At 48.6% G+C, this 15,849-nt stretch overlaps 1 protein-coding gene across 4 annotated transcripts in view; it reads left to right on the top strand.

Moving 5' to 3' along the window:
- The first annotated feature begins 3,547 nt into the window (after positions 1-3,547).
- SLC25A1 (solute carrier family 25 member 1) overlaps positions 3,548-15,849 on the top strand; it is a 56,257-nt gene continuing 43,955 nt past the window's right edge. For all 4 annotated transcript variants that reach the window (XR_014493776.1, XR_014493777.1, XR_014493778.1 and 1 more), the window contains exon 1: positions 3,548-3,717. Coding sequence is in view for 1 of the 4 variants with exons in the window: in XM_083373589.1 (XP_083229715.1) it covers positions 3,597-3,717 (121 nt within the window). In the remaining 3 variants the exon portion in view is untranslated. The remainder of the gene's footprint in view (positions 3,718-15,849) is intronic.

Raw genomic sequence — 15,849 nt, 5'->3', positions numbered from 1 at the left:
CCAGAGCCGAGAAGACTTGTGCCAGCCCGTGAACCGACATCAGGAACTCCATTTCGTTGGGGGCGCAGCAAAAAAAACTGGAAAAGAAGATGGCGCATGCAGTAGACTGAGCCTGGGCAAAGTTGAACAATGCGAGGTTAAGGAAAATAACCTCTTTAAAAACTCTTCCCTCTCCCCTTTTTCAGTGTAGCTAGTCCTTGGTTTACAACCATTGCTGAGACCAAAAGTTCTGTCACTAAGCAAGACGGTTACCTGAGTTTTGCCCCATCTTATGACTTTTCCTTGCACAGCTATTTGGCTTCCCCATTGACTTGATTCGTCAAGAGGTCACAAAAAGTGGTGACATGACCCCTGGACACGGCAACCATCATAAATACAGGTAGTCCTCAAAATTGTGAAGTGAATCTGGCTTCTGACTTTGCTTGTGAGAAGGTTGCAAAAGGGGGTCACATGTTCTCCCCCCCCCCCCGGGGACACGGCAACTGTCATAAAAATGTGGGTCAGTTGCCAAGCATCTGTAAACCACATGATCATGGGGATGCTACAGCGGTCATAAGTGGGAAAGACGAGTCGTAAGTCGCTTTTTCCAGTGCCGCTGTAACTGGTCACTAAATGAATTATTGTTAAGTCAAGGCTTACCTGTACATGCCAGTTGCCGGACATCCAAATTTTTAATCATCTGGCCGTGGGGTTTTTGCAAAAGTCACAAGTGTGAAAAACAATCGTATCCCTTTTTTCCCCCTGGAGCCATAGTAACTTTGAACGGTCGGTAAAGAAACGGATGTTAATCAAGGACTATCTGTAGACTTTCCTGGGAGAAGAGGGGAATTTTTCTAAGGCTGATCTTCTGACGAGTGTCAGATGTAGCAAACCAGCATCCACATAGAGCAGGGGTCTTTCAACTGCATGCCTGGCTGGGGAATTCTGGGAGTTGAAGTCCACAAGTCATCAAAGGGCCACGTTTGAAGACCCCTGACATAGAGGGTAAGTGGGAATCAGTGGCTGTCGTGATAACGGAAGAGTGGAGGTGGATCAGAAATCTGGAATTCCAGCAAATTGTCTGCAAATAGTATAGGGTTGGACTAGAAGACCTCCAAAGTCTCTCCAAAGGAACAGAGTGAAAATTGGGCCCATCTCCTAATCCCTCAAAAGGGTGTCGGAAGATCCACAGCTCCCGGAGAACGTTAATCGAAGTTCCGTCAAGGCACTGTTGACTACACAACCATAGATTTTTCTCCCCCGATTGTCTACGTCAGGGGTGTCAAACTGCCGGCCCGCAGGCCAGATGCGTCATCCAGAAGCCACGCCCACCCCGTTGCCGGCAGTGGCAAAAGTCTCCTGATACGTTGCTTGACGTCATGTGACATCGCGAGTTTGACATGTTTGGTCTACGTGGTCCTTCAGCTCTTCCAACTCTGCAGCCACCCCCAACCCCATCCATCTTGCTATTGGTCATCCTGTTCTTTTTCCCTTCCACTTTTCCCATCATTGTGGATTCTCAAAGTTGAATCTTCCCATGGAAGCCACCTCTTCCCCATGGAGGTTGGAAATTGTCCCATCACCTTCTCAAGGTCCCCAAGCTGAAGATGACTTTACTGAATTATACTTGGGTTCTGTTCTGTACCAGCCTGCTACCGGCCCTGCAGAAAAGGCAGGGACAACCCCTTTTACAAGAATTAAGCCTGCCAAATTTATTGATACAAAAACAAACAACACGAACCAAGAAAGGAGCTTTTCAAGCGGTTGCCTTTAGCAAACCAGCCCTCCCACGCATTCCCCTTTTATACAGTTTAGGGTGTGGCTTCTCTCTGCCTCCTTCCGAGGTGTCCCATTGCCTTCCTCTGTTTACTCCTGATTGACTGCCTCCTGCGTCGGGCGTCCTTGAGCAGGGCCAGCTGTGGGTCATCTTCATCCACGCTGTCAGGCTCACACAGCTGGGTCTCCCTTGTGACCAGGTGGGAGGGGCCTGGCTGAGGGCTCTCATCAGCAAGCTCTTCAACACCCCCCCTCCTCCTCCTCTGAGTCGTCCGACCCAACTGCCGAACCCACAGGCTGACCCTGAATCACAACAGGTTCCGTAGGGGTCCTGCGTGTCCCATGCAGCTGCTTAATAGGGTATGTAGGACAGGCCTGTATCTGACCTTCCATACGTTCCCAACGGTGGATGAGAAGAAAAGATCTGAGGAGGGTTGGGGTCCTTGGTGCTCTCTGAGCTTGGTGGGCTTTCTTGCAGATATTTCATTAACCAACTAGGTAGCACCATCAGTGCTCGAAGGAGTAGGGTCTGCTCTCGTTTTTATGTAGGAGTCTCCATTGATGGTTGATGCCCTCAAGTCAGGGGCAGCTCTTGGTGGCCACATAGATTTTCTCCAAGCTGGTCCTTCAGATCCTCCAACGGTGCCCACAACATCACTGCAACCTTGCTTACTGGTTTTCCTCTTCTTTAGTTTCCTTCCTCCTTTTCCAGCATTGCGGACCTCTCAAGGAGTTGAAGCTTTCGTTTTCTCCGTAGGGTGATTTTGCCCGATTGTTCCTTCCTGTCTTCCAAAAGTCCTTATACCTTTCCTAAGCATCAGAGGCTTCCCCAGAGATCTAGTCTTCCCATCATCCCCGGCGAACAGGTTAAAAAAGTGAAACCAATGTTGCCGGTGCCATTCTCGTCCGAACCGTTAGGGGGCCGCACGCCTCGAAACGGCCCTGAAATCCCCTTCCTCACCACCAGGGGATGCACCTGTCCCGCGCACAGGTATGCTCGCCTTGCAGCGGCATGGAAGCAAACAGCAGAGCCCGCCCTCCTTCCTTTTAACCCCTTGTTACCCCCACCCAACCCCATTTGGTAGTCTCGAGATGCAAAGAGACCCTGTCCACATAAGAGCTTCCCCGGGCACGAGAAAGCCCAGACAAAGCCGGGAACAGGCTGGCGTCCACGCCGCCAACTTTCCCGTTCGTGCAAAGCGTGGGATTGCGTGAATGCAACCCTGCCAACCCCCAGCGGGCTGTGCAAAGCGAAGGATCGCGAGAATGCAACCCCGCCACCCTCCGGCGGGCTGTGCAAAACGGGGGATCGTGCGAATGCAACCCCGCCACCCTCCAGCGGGCTGTGCAAAGCGGGGGGTCGCGTGAATGCAACCCCGCCACCCCAGCGGGCTGTGCAAAGCGGGGGATCGCGTGAATGCAACCCCGCAACCCTCTAGCGGGCTGTGCAAAGCGGGGGATCGCGTGAATGCAACCCCGCAACCCTCCAGCGGGCTGTGCAAAACGGGGGATCGTGTGAATGCAACCCCGCCACCCTCTGGCGGGCTGTGCAAAGCGGGGGATCGTGTGAATGCAGCCCTCCGCCACTCCCGTGCACGCTGCCAAGTAGGGGGGGGGAAAGGGCGGCACCCATTCGGCTCCATCTAGCCAGCCGGTCCCACCTCCTCTCTCTCTCTCTCTCTTCCCCCCCCCGGCTGCCCCCGCCTCCCAAGCAACGCAGAGCCCCGCCCGGCCGTGGGGCGGGAGGAAAAGGGGGCGGCGGCGGCGATCACGCCCCCGGCGAGCTATATCCGAGCCGCGGGCCGCTTCGTTGGCATCAGCCGCTGCCGCCTTGCGCCGCGATGTCTTCCGCCCCACCGGCCGCGGGCTTCGTCAGCCCCTTCGCCAGACCCCGCTGCCTGGCCGCCGCAGCCCCGGCCGGCAAAGCCAAGCTGACCCACCCGGGCAAGGCGATCCTGGCAGGTGAGGATTGCATTGCGCGGCCGCCTTGGCGTGCCTTGCTTTGCAAAGCACAAAGGTCGCGGGCATACATGCGCGCGTGGATGAAGGTGGGCATGCATGCATGCACGCGCGGCCGGGTGTGGCGCGTGGCTGCTGCTTTGCTGCTTTGCTGCTTCTCCCCCCCCCCTCTGTGCCCCGGGGTGGAAGTTTTCTGGTTGCAAAAAAAAAAACACGCGTGGAAACTCTTGGCTGGTGCCACCTTTGATTGACTCAGCCTTGGTGTCTCGCTGGAGAGGGGGAAATCCTTCTCCCAGCGCTTTCCTCCCCCCCCCCATCTCCCCACGCAAAGCGCTACTTCCGCCCCAGTCTCTTTTCTTTTTCTCCCCCCTCTTTCTCCTTCGTTTTGCAACCGGTAGTAAGCTGCAAAGCGGAGCGATTCGGCAACTCCGCCCTTTCGCCTCTCGCCATCGGCTGCTGCTGCGGCTGCCGCTTTGGGATTGGTGGGGCCTGGCATCGGACCTCCTTGTTGTGGTCGGAGATCATTGGCTGGTTAACGAAGACTTCAAGTTCCTAGTCCCTGGGGTTTGCCGTCAGAAAGCGGGGGGGGGGAGGGAGTCTGTTTTGAGAGAGCGAGGCCGGACGCTGCTTCTCCGGCATCTCCTTTAAATCGACTTGCAGTGCTAGAACGATTAGTTTAGTGCCGTAACGTTGGCACTATTTGTATTGGAAATGAGGGGCTGGTCTTTAATTAGGGTCGGTTAAAGGGATCACAGAAAGGGACGCGGTGGCTCAGTGGGTTAGGACGCTGAGCTTGTCGATCAGAAGGTCGGCAGTTTGGCGGGTCGAATCCCGAGTGCCGTGTAGCAGAGTGAGCGCCTGTTACTCGTCCCAGCTTCTGCCAACCTAGCAGTTCGAAAGCACGTAAAGATGCAAGTAGAAAAATAGGGACCACTCCGGTGGGAAGGTAACAGCGTTCCGTGCGCATCTAGTTATGCTGGCCACATGACCACGGAGATGTCCTCGGCTTTGAAAGGGAGATGAGCACCGGCCCCTAGAGTCGGAAACGACTAGCACACGTGTGCGGGGGAACCTTTACCTTTACCTAAAGGGATCACAAAGAGGGGGGAAAAAGACGTTGAGACTCTGGAAAGAGTGCAGAGAAGAGCAGCAAAGATGATCAGGGGGCTGGAGACTAAATCATACAAAGAACAGTTGCAGGAATTGGGGATGTTCAGTTTAATGAAGAGAAGGACGAGGGGGGACATGATAGCAGCCTTCCAGGATCTCAGGGGCTGCCCCAAAGAAGAGGGGGTCCATCGATTCTCCAAAGCACTTGAAGGCAGGACAAGAAGCAACGGATGGAAACTAACCAAGGAGAGAAGCAACCTGGAACCCAGGAGAAATTTCGTACAGTCAGAACAATTAACCAGTGGAGCGACCCGCCTTGCCCCCAGAAGTTGTGGGTGCTCCATCACTGGAGGTTTTCAAGAAGAGATAGGACAGCCACTTGAATGGGATGGTATAAGGTCTCCTGCCTTTATGGCAGTGTTAGCAAGGAAGGAATACATTGCGCATCCCCGTGTTCTTAACATTTTTATTTTATTTTAATTTTGGAAAGAATTCGGGATTCTGCAGCGTCAGGCCTTAGATTCTAGCAAAAGCAAAATCAACAGGCAAAGCACGCCTGTTGTGGCTCCTGTCTTGCCTGTTGTGGCTCCTGTCTTGCCTGTTGTGGCTCCTGTCTTGCCTGTAGCAAAAAGTATCTTGCAAAGTTTGTTTGGACAGGAATGTTATGAACAAAGACTTGGTTTTTGCAGATAACGAATAACAAAAAAGTGGGGGGGGGGGAATAGTAAATCTCCAGAGCAGGCCTGGTTAGCATCTTCCCCTTGACCTTCATTGCATTAAAGAAATGGATTTTGCACGCATCTTTAATAAGCAGCTATTTTGGTAGCACAGTCATCATCAATCCCCTTTCTTAGACAGATTTCTTCCAGAACAAAGGCTTCTTGGTACTTTAAAATACGCGGTGCAATTTATTTTCCTGGCCTTAGAGTAGACTGAGGGGAAACGTGTGTTTTGCAAGCTAGGCCGTGTCGTCGTTTTACGGCTCGCTGGGTTTTGTAAGCCCAGAAAATCAGATCAATTCCGTCAACCAGGGTTGACTTGACCCCGGTAAGTATTCTCTGGAAACACCTTGGCCTGGGGGATCCTTGGTACTCTCTGAGCTTGGTTGCTTTCTTGCAGACCTTTCGCTACCCAACTGTGTAACATCATCAGTATAGGGTTTGCAGAGAGCAGGAGGAGGAGAACTGTGGGATCCTTGGTGCTCTCCGAGCTTGGTTGTTTCCTTGCAGACATTTCATTACCCAACTAGGTAGCGTTGGACCACAGATAGGGGAACAGAGATAACTGGACCATCCAGTTTTGGCTACCACATTATAAAAAAAGATCTCAAGTCTTTGGAAAATGCAAAGAAGAGCAACAAATATGATTAGGGGCCTGGAGGCTAAAACGTATGAAGAAGGGTTGCAGGAACCGGGCATGGCTAGTCTAGTGAAGAGAAGGACCAGGGGAGACACGATAGCAGCATTACAATATCTGAGGGGCTGCCACAGAGAGGTGGGGGTCAACCTCTTCTCCAAAGCGCCTGAAGGCAGGACTAAGAAGCAAAAGATGGGAACTATCAACTGCCAACGGAACTCCGGACTGCCCCCCGACCTTCGTTCATTTCGCCGGGACCTAAAAACCTGGCTCTTTGAGCTATCTGGTCTGGACTGAGGGGTTTAATGTTTTTAAATTGTGATTTAATTTTTGCGGCTAGACTTAATTTAATTTACTTTAATTTTATATTGGATTGTTTTTAAATTTTGCCTTGTAAACCGCCCTGAGTCCTTTGGGAATAGGGCGGTATATAAACCAAATAAATAAATAAATAAATAAATAAATAAATAAATAAATAAATAAATAAATAAACTAATCAAGGAGAAAAGCAACCTAGAACTAAAGGAGAAATTTCCTGACAGAATAATTAATCATTTGTGGAAGTTGTGGGTGTTTCATCACTGGATGCTTTTAAGAAGGGACTGGAGAAACGTGTGTCTGGAATGGTACCAGACTAAGTCTCCTGCTTGAGGAGGGGGTTGGACTAGAAGACCTCCAAGGTCCCTTCCAGATGTGTTATTCTGTTGTTCATTGTCTCGGGAATCAGCCCTCTTGCTCCCTCTGGACTCTGGCTGGTACATTATTCTTGCCGTGAGCTGTTCTCCTCCAGTTGCACTTGCTCTCTGGGAACCTCATGCTGACAGCTGGCAGATGTTACAAGCCACTTCATTTTTCCTTCCCCTGACAGGACTGGTGCTGTGAATGTTAAAAAGGAGGCTGGTTTTTCAGGGCCTTGAAAACGGGAAGAACTGTCCCTCCATGATAAATCAGTTTTGCATCCCCCCCCCCCCCGAAAAATCCTTGGGCTCCATCCAGCCTTCCCCTAGGGGTCAGCAACCTGAAACAGTGAAAGAGCCACTCGGAAGCGGTTCCCTCACAAAAGGAAAAACAGGGAGCTGCAAAAAAATGTGTGCGCATGCGCGTGCAGAACAGGGTTTGACTGAAGAGCGGAGCCAAGGCGAGATATGCACCTACCCTGCATATTTGAATTGATTGGTTGAACTTTTTTAGTCCCACTTTTTTTTTTTTTTTTTTGACTGCACATGGCAGAAGATGGTGCTCTCTGAGCTGGGTGGCTTTCTTGCAGACGCTTCGTTACCCAAACGAGGTAACCTCATCAGTGCTAGTAAAGAGTGGGGTTTGCTTTCAGTTCATATTGGGGGCAGAGTTAAAAGGGGGATCAGCCTAGAATCCCTATGTAGCCACAAGCAGAACCTCCAAGACACCCCCCCCCATCAACACTGACGAGGCAAGCTACTAGAACAGGGGTCAGCAACCTGAAACAGTGAAAGAGCCACTCGGAACCGGTTCCCTCACAAAAGGAAAAACTGGGAGCCGCAAAAAATGTGTGCACATGCGCGTACATGCACGCATGCGCAGAACAGGGTTTGACTGAAGAGTGGAGCCAAGGCGAGATATGCACCTACCCTGCATATTTGAATTGACTGGTTGAACTTTTTTAGTCCCACTTTTTTTTTTGGACTGCACATGGCAGAGGACTGGGAGCCGCAGGAGACGGCTGAAAGAGCCACATGCGGCTCCGGAGCCGCGGGTTGCAGACCTGTGTACTAGAATATAAACTAGCAAACCCCGCTCCGTTCTAGTTCTAAGAATGTTTTGGGTAAGGACACATCTGCAAGAAAATAACCAATCTCAGAGAGCACCAAGGACCCCACAATCCTCCTCCTCCCCTTCCTTCCTTCCTTCCTTCCTTCCTTCCTTCCTTCCTTCCTTCCTTCCTTCCCTTCCTTCCTTCCTGCACTGATGATGTTCCCTAATTGGGTCATGAAACATCTGCAAAAAAATCGCCCAACTCAGAGAGCACCAAGGACCCCCCAGTCCTCTTCCTTTCCTTCCTTCCTTCCTTCCTTCCTTCCTTCCTTCCTTCCCTTCCTTCCTTCCTGCACTGATGATGTTCCCTAATTGGGTCATGAAACATCTGCAAAAAAATCGCCCAACTCAGAGAGCACCAAGGACCCCCCAGTCCTCTTCCTTTCCTTCCTTCCTTCCTTCCTTCCTTCCTTCCTTCCTTCCTTCCTTCCTTCCTTCCTTCCCTTCCTTCCTTCCTGCACTGATGATGTTCCCTAATTGGGTCATGAAACATCTGCAAAAAAATCGCCCAACTCAGAGAGCACCAAGGACCCCCCAGTCCTCTTCCTTTCCTTCCTTCCTTCCTTCCTTCCTTCCTTCCTTCCTTCCTTCCTTCCTTCCTTCCTTCCTTCCCTTCCTTCCTTCCTGCACTGATGATGTTCCCTAATTGGGTCATGAAACATCTGCAAAAAAATCGCCCAACTCAGAGAGCACCAAGGACCCCCCAGTCCTCTTCCTTTCCTTCCTTCCTTCCTTCCTTCCTTCCTTCCTTCCTTCCTTCCTTCCTTCCTTCCTTCCTTCCTTCCTTCCTGCACTGATAATGTTCCCTAGTTCGATCATGAAACATCTGCAAGAAAATTGCCCAACTCAGCACCAAGGACCCCACAGTCCTCTCTCCCTCTCCCCCCACCTCTCCTCTCCGCAAACCCCACTCCCTTCTAGCACTGATGATGTTACCTAGTTTGGGTCATGAAACGTCTGCAAGAAAATAACCCAGCCAAGAGAGCACCAAGGACCCCAGACTACTAATACTCTCTTCTAAATTAGACACTAATTGGATTCAGCATATTGGATCCGCCTGTGCACCTCTTGTTAAAAATGGTTCCAGCTCTGCTTTCTTCAGCAAGACTTAATTGTTAGTTCATTTGTCATGGTAAGCTGTAAACCACTGTTTACAGACTATGGTAGTCACGTGGAGACATCCATCCGAAGCAGGAACCACAGAGAACATCACGAATGGAATCTTCCTACTACCGGCGCACGTTACGAACTTTGACCTGTAGCAGAGAAACCCACAAGGTCTTTACTCCCAGTTTGTTTCATTGCAACGGCAAGAGAGAAGATTTTGCAATCCCCTGTCACATTTCAGATTTCTACCAAGCATTTCCCTCTCGGGGTGGGGCGATGGAGACCCTCGCTCTGAAGATGCGCTGTCGGCCTTGACTCGGTTACCCCTGAAGGAACACCTAGTCATGCTCCAAAAGCAGATTTTTTTGTGTTTTTTTGGAGTGCTGATGCCGTAGGATTGTGAAAGACGTGTGTGGGAACCTGTTCTTGCAAAATGAAGGACAGCGTGTTGCTTCACCCCCTTCTCCATTCAGCTTTCATCTGCAACTGTTGTTGACATACACTGTTTGCCGGCCTGACGACATCGGCCCGGAGGCTGAAAGCGTTCCCATGCGCAGTTCTCCTTTAAGCATCAAATGGAGAGTGGGAGGCTCTTTTGTCCTCCAGAAAAAAATATGATTTTTATGGGCCCAAAGCAGCCATAGCCAGTGAGGAGAGACGAGAAGATAAAAATCATTGAGCGTTGAGTTTCTCTTCTATAAGTAACGGAGGCAGCTGGTTAGACCAAAACAGTGGTCTCCCCCGAAGGAAGAATAAGAGAGTTGGAAGGGACTTTGGAGGTCCAATCTAGTCCAACCACATGCTCAGGCAGGAGACCCTCTACCATTCTGGACAAAAGGCTGTCCAGTCTCCTCTTGAAAGCCTCCAGTGATGCAACACCCACAACTTCTGGAGGTTCCACTGGTGAATTGTCCTCACTGTCAGAAAATTTCTCCTTAATTCTAGGTTGTTTTTCTCCTTGATTAGTTTCCATCCGTTGCTTCTTGTCCTGCCTTCAGGCGCTTTGGAGGATAGGTTGACCCCTCCTCTTCTCAATGACCGCCCCTCAAGTACTAGGAGACCGCTAATCATGTCACCGCTAATCATGTCACCGTCTAGTCCTTCCTTTCATTAGACTTTGACCCTTAGTTTTGGAAGCTTTCGTTCAGAGCCAGCTTCCAGAACCAAACGTTCGTTTGAAGATACGGTTGAGCCATCTTAAAATGGTGCTTGACGAGCCTCAAAAGGTTGTGAACCAACCTGTTTATGCAGCACAGAAGCCCCCAAAGCTGCTAAACCACATTTTGGATTTTGTGCCAAATGTGACCATCGCAGCTGCTGTGCTTTTCAAACCTTGGTGGGTTGCCTGAACCCCCAGAACTTTAAGGAAGCATTGTTAAGCGCGTTTCGCATGCGGTACCGAAGCCCTCGTGATCTTAACCGCGGACCTGTTTTTCTGCCGTGTTGTGTATTTATTTTGTTTATTAGTACATCACATCTAAAAAACTGTCTCATCTCCCTGAAAGTAACTCTGGGCTTTGTCTCTGCTTGTGTATCATTTTTTTAAAAAAATTAAAGATTCTTTTCATTAGGAAGATAAAAAATACAAAAGGAAGAAATCAAACCTGGAGAGAAAACTAAAATTACCAGAAAGGAAAGAAAAATAGAAAAAAAAGAATTAAAATAACTTCTGATCTTCTTTATGTGTGCACTTATAAATCTACTTCTTTACTCTGTGGTGAACCATCTTAACATTCCTCTTTTTTTACCATCCGTCTTGTCTAATCATTAAATCGTAACTCATAAGTTCATTTTCCCCCCCTGTTTCTCCAAAAAGCGCACAAGAGGTTTCCAATCAGCACTAAAGATAGATATATTGGTTCCCCCTCTCTGATCAAAGAAGTCAATTTAGCCATCTGGGCACTTTTTCCATCATCTTCACCAATGACTCCATCTTTGTGCGTACAAAAAAAAAAGAAGAAAAATCTCCTTTTTCTGTTGTGTTCTTATGGGAGGCGGGATGCTTTATTGCCATTGTAAATTCTCAGTCTTCCTCCTACTCCTCCAGTTATTTGCTCCCTTGGAGAAATGACTCTGCAAAGGGGAGTGATTTTCGTCCCCTTGTTCTGGTTCCTTTTCTCAGCTTTGCAACCAAATCAATCGATGTTTCAGATCAGCCGTCACATTAGTGGATGTTTGCATGTGGCTGATCCCCAAACATGTCTGCGGAGCTTTTTTGCAGCAAGTAGTGGCTCTGTTCATACATTAAACCATGGATTTTTATTTTATTTTTTTATTTTAGAATAAATGAGAATTTGCTATGAGCATTTGCTATCTGTGCTATCTCACACCATGAGATTAAACCAAGAGGTGGAGATGGTTAAGGTTGGGCTGGGTTGCTGGGGCCAATTGTGGTTTAACATCTTCTCTTTCTTGTTCTGTCTGTCTCTTTCTCTCTCTCTGATTCTCTCTTCCTCTCTCTCTCTCTCTCTCTCTCTCTCTCTCTCTCTCTCTCTCTCTCTTTCACTCTCTTCCTCTCTCTCTGATTCTCTTTCTCACTCACTCTCTTCCTCTCTCTCTTTTTCTTTCTCTCCCTCTCTTTCTTTCTCTGTGTTGATTTTCCATGTGAATCAAGAGCGCGGTGATCCGTTCCCAAACAAACCATGGTTTAGCATCAAGGGGGAAACAACCCAGCCCTGGTTTGATTTTTGCTTTCCTTCGGGGCCGTTGTTCAGATTTGGCCAGTGGGAGCTAGCTGAGACCATGGCTGTGGGGACAGTCAGACTGAAATGCAGGTGGTCCCCGATTTACAACATTCGTTTGCAGCCATCGTTGGAAGTTACCACCTCGCTGGAAAAAAAAGTGACTGGTGACCAGCTATCGCACTTAAGAAGCGGTGCAATATTGCCACGGTCGTATGATCAAAATTCAGCTGCTTGCCAGCTGGCTCCTACTTAGGACGGTCATAGCGTCCCGGGGTGAGGCGGTCCCCCTTTTGACACTTTCTGACCAGCAAAGTCAAGGGGGGGGAAAGCCAGATTCACTTAACAGCCAGGTTACTAACTTAATGACTGCAGTGACTCGCTTAACCGCCGTGGCAAAAAGGTCATAAAATGGGGGCAAGAACTGCCTTGCTTAACAGTGGAAATCTGGGGCTCTATTGTGGTCGTAAAATGAGGACTACCTGTATTGCTAGGCCACAGAGAGCTGCTCAATTTTTTTTTAAATAAACCCAATAGGTCCCAGCCCCAGGGAAATATAATAATAATAATAATAATAATAATAATAATAATAATAATAATAATAATAATATAATAATAATAATAATAATAATAATAATAATAATAATAATAGAGGAGGAGGAGGAGGAGGTGGTGGTTGGAAGGGACCTCGGAGGCCATCTAGTCCAACCCCCTGCTCAGACAGGAAACCCTAATGCAGCCAGCCAGTCGAGAGCTAGCTGTAATTGGAACAACCATGTCTACTTTCCATGATTTCAAGCAGGAGCTGTTGCACGATTCTTACTACAAGGACTTTAAACCCATATATTTTCCCCACCACCACCCGGGGGGCTGGCCTCCAGCCCCTCCCGGATTAAAACCCTCCTCTGCAGTTAGGAGGAAAAGAGTGACGTTTTATATCTGGCATTTTCAAGCTTGAATCTCTGCCAAGGGCAAGCAGCCTTTGCTCAAGGTCATTGCCAACCGTCTCTTGGAAGCAGGAAAAGTGTCCTGTGGATTCATTCCCCTTTGCCCTACCTGGCCAGTCGGGTGTCGCTCTACCTTTGGTGGGGCTGGCGGGGTCTCGCTTAGCTCAACACAACTGTGGCGAATTGGCGCTCCTCCCCGTTTGGCACACGGTGTCCTAGACTAACCTGATTTCCACACGGCTAACGGCGAGGAACAATTTCTCCCAGGGGGAACGAGCTGTCTCCAGAAGTTGCGGGTGCTCTGTCACAAGAGATTGGGCCACCGTTTGTCTGGAATGGCGTAGTAGGGTCTTCTGCTTGAGCAGGGGGTTGGACTAGAAGACCTCCAGGGTCTCTCCCAACTCGTAATTCTGTGAAGTTGCTAGTCCTTAGGAGCCCTCCTGGCGAAGGACAAAGGGGAGGCTGGTTTTTCTGCTAGAAGATTTGCAAACGTGCTCAGAAGTTTAATGGCGGGGTTTGCCCCGTCTTCCCCCCCCCCCCATGAGCTGAATAGCTCAAGCTGTCTCTTTTGAGTTTGCTCAATAGCGGGCTCCGTGCCAAGGCTGGCACGCTTGCCCAGTTGAACGGGACGAGGCCCAGCTTAATGTACCCCAAAGGTGCATTTTGTCTTTCCGCTTATCGGATAGACTCTGCAAAGGAGCTTTCTGCTTCATTTGATTTAGATCTTTTTTTTTTCCATTTTCTTCAGTACCGTCTCGGGAGAAAAGCAACCTCCGAGAGCAGCTTGCTTTGTCCTTTCTGGAATTAGATGTATATATTTTTCCCTTCAAAGCATATACTGTTGTCTTGTTTGCGATGGCCCAGATTAAAAAAATAAAAATAAAAAATTGGCTTCTGCTTGCTTAAACAAAGAGGAAATGGGTCAGGGGTGATTGATTTCCCTCAATCCTTCCTTTGCTGCTGTAAGGACAGATTTATGCTTCATTCTTTGTTTGTTTACCCGGTAAATGCATTTCTCTCGCACCCACAATCATCAATCAAGCTCTCTGGCGATTCCCAGAAGGGGATAGAAAACACACACTTCCCATCCGTATGTGATGCTGAGCTGCGGTGTGTGGAATAAGCCACCATGAGCAGAAATTGTGCAGCGGGCTGTGCAACCAAAGATGGTTTTGGAGAGCAGAACGGCTAAGTTCCTTGAATGTATAGCTAGTCCTTGATTTTCAACCGTTTGATTAGTGGCCATTTAAAGTTGCGATGCTGCTGGGGGAAAAAAAAAAAGTGACTTCATCCTGGAATAACAATCTGGAGAACCGAAGCCGCTGAAAGACGGATTTTTTTTTTAAGAAAAGCTTGCTTAATATAAAATATAATATTAACAATTTTTTGTTGTTGTTGTTGTTAGCTGCGAAGTCGTGTCTGACCCATCGCGACCCTATGGACAACATTCCTCCAGGCCTTCCTGTCTTCTACCATCTTCTGGAGTCCCTCTAAGCTCACGCCTCCTGCTTCAGTGACTCCATCCAGCCACCTCTGTCGTCCCCTTCTTCTCTTGCCCTCAACCTTTCCCAGCATTAGGCTCTTCTCCAGTGAGTCCTTCCTTCTCATTAGGTGGCCAAAGGATTTGAGTTTCAGCTTCAGGATCTGGCCTTCTAAAGAGCAGTCAGGGTGGATCTCCTCTAGGACTGACCGGTTTGATCGCCTTGCAGTCCAAGGGACTCGCAGGAGTCTTCTCCAGCACCAGAGTTCAAAGGCCTCCATCCTTTGGCGCTCAGCCTTTTTTATGGTCCAGCTTTCACTGCCATACATTGCAACTGGGAAGACCATAGCCTTGACTATACGCACTTTTGTTGACAGGGTGATGTCTCTGCTTTTTAGTGTGCTGTCTAAATATTAACAATATGAATATAAAATAGGTGGGATGTATATAGAACACAGCTAGTCTGTTGGTGTAGCGGCTCTTCCAAGTCACGACGGCACCGGAAATGGGGGCTTGCAGCTGGTCCTCAGGCTTACGACCGTCGCAGCACGTCATCAGCATACAGGGGTTCGCAACTGGCATGTGTTGGCGACGGTTGCAGCATCCTGGGGTCGCCATTTGTGACCTTCCCTGCTGGCTTCTGACAAGACAAGTCAAAATGGGGAAGCTGGATTGGCTTAACGATGGTATGATTCATTTAAAAACCTTGGCCCCAAAGGATAAAAACCGGCATGACCAATGCAAGAAATATGAAATATAAATAAACAACCGCCCTGTTTAGCCACAGGACCACTTGGGGTGACATGGAAAGGAGAAACTTTGCAGGGGAGGAAAATCCTCTGTTTGGTTCAGACTTTGGGTGGGTGGGGCGGAAAATTCAGGAAGAAGAAGAGGTTCCCAATCAGAGAAAATCTGCAAGTGAAAAGGGATCTGCCAGTAGTTACAAATTAACTCCAATCCCCGAGAGTTTTGAAGTAGGACCTTAATAGCTGTGCAGGAACAGGCATAATTTAATCAGCAAGGAACATTTGGGGGAAAAAACAGGAGCAATCCAACAGTTCCTTCTTGTAACGTTGGAGTTTAAAAAAAAAATCAAGGAAGAAATTGTTCAGTTGGTTAAAATCGAAAGCGTTGGAAATGGGAGTCACGTTGAACAGAAAGCTCGTGGTTTGACCTTTTTTCATTTCTTCTTGGTGGGAAAGGCGTAATTTTGGCAGCGGGGCCAAATAGCACCATGATGCCTTTAGAACGGCGGATTTGTATTTTTAAATTTTTTTAAACCACAGGCTACACTCGTGGTTCCCTTCCACCCACTTAAAATTAAGTTGGCCCAAGAACTATTAATGTGGTTTTATTATTTAAAGCAGTCGTAGCCATATGCGTTTTAGCCAGAAAGCAGCTCAAAGTGGGTTAGAGAGAGAGAGAGAAAAACATGCAACAAGGCCCTTATTTTTGATTTGATTTGATTTTTATTTTATTTTATTTTGAGGAACTATACGAGAGGAAGAGCGCAGGGGAGGGAAGAGGCAAACATGTGGAGAGCATGATTACTTTGACAAAAAAGTCCACGGTTGCTTCGGAAGGCGGTGAGAAGGTAGGAAAAGCAAACGAACTTAAAACAGGCTCGTTTAGTGACCATTCAAACTTACAAGGGCACCAGAAA

Source organism: Vipera ursinii (genome assembly GCF_947247035.1).
Source record: "Vipera ursinii genome assembly, chromosome: 14".
NCBI lineage: Eukaryota > Metazoa > Chordata > Lepidosauria > Squamata > Viperidae > Vipera > Vipera ursinii.
Note: the sequence above shows the minus strand (reverse complement) of the source record. Positions and strands in the feature narration are given on the sequence as shown.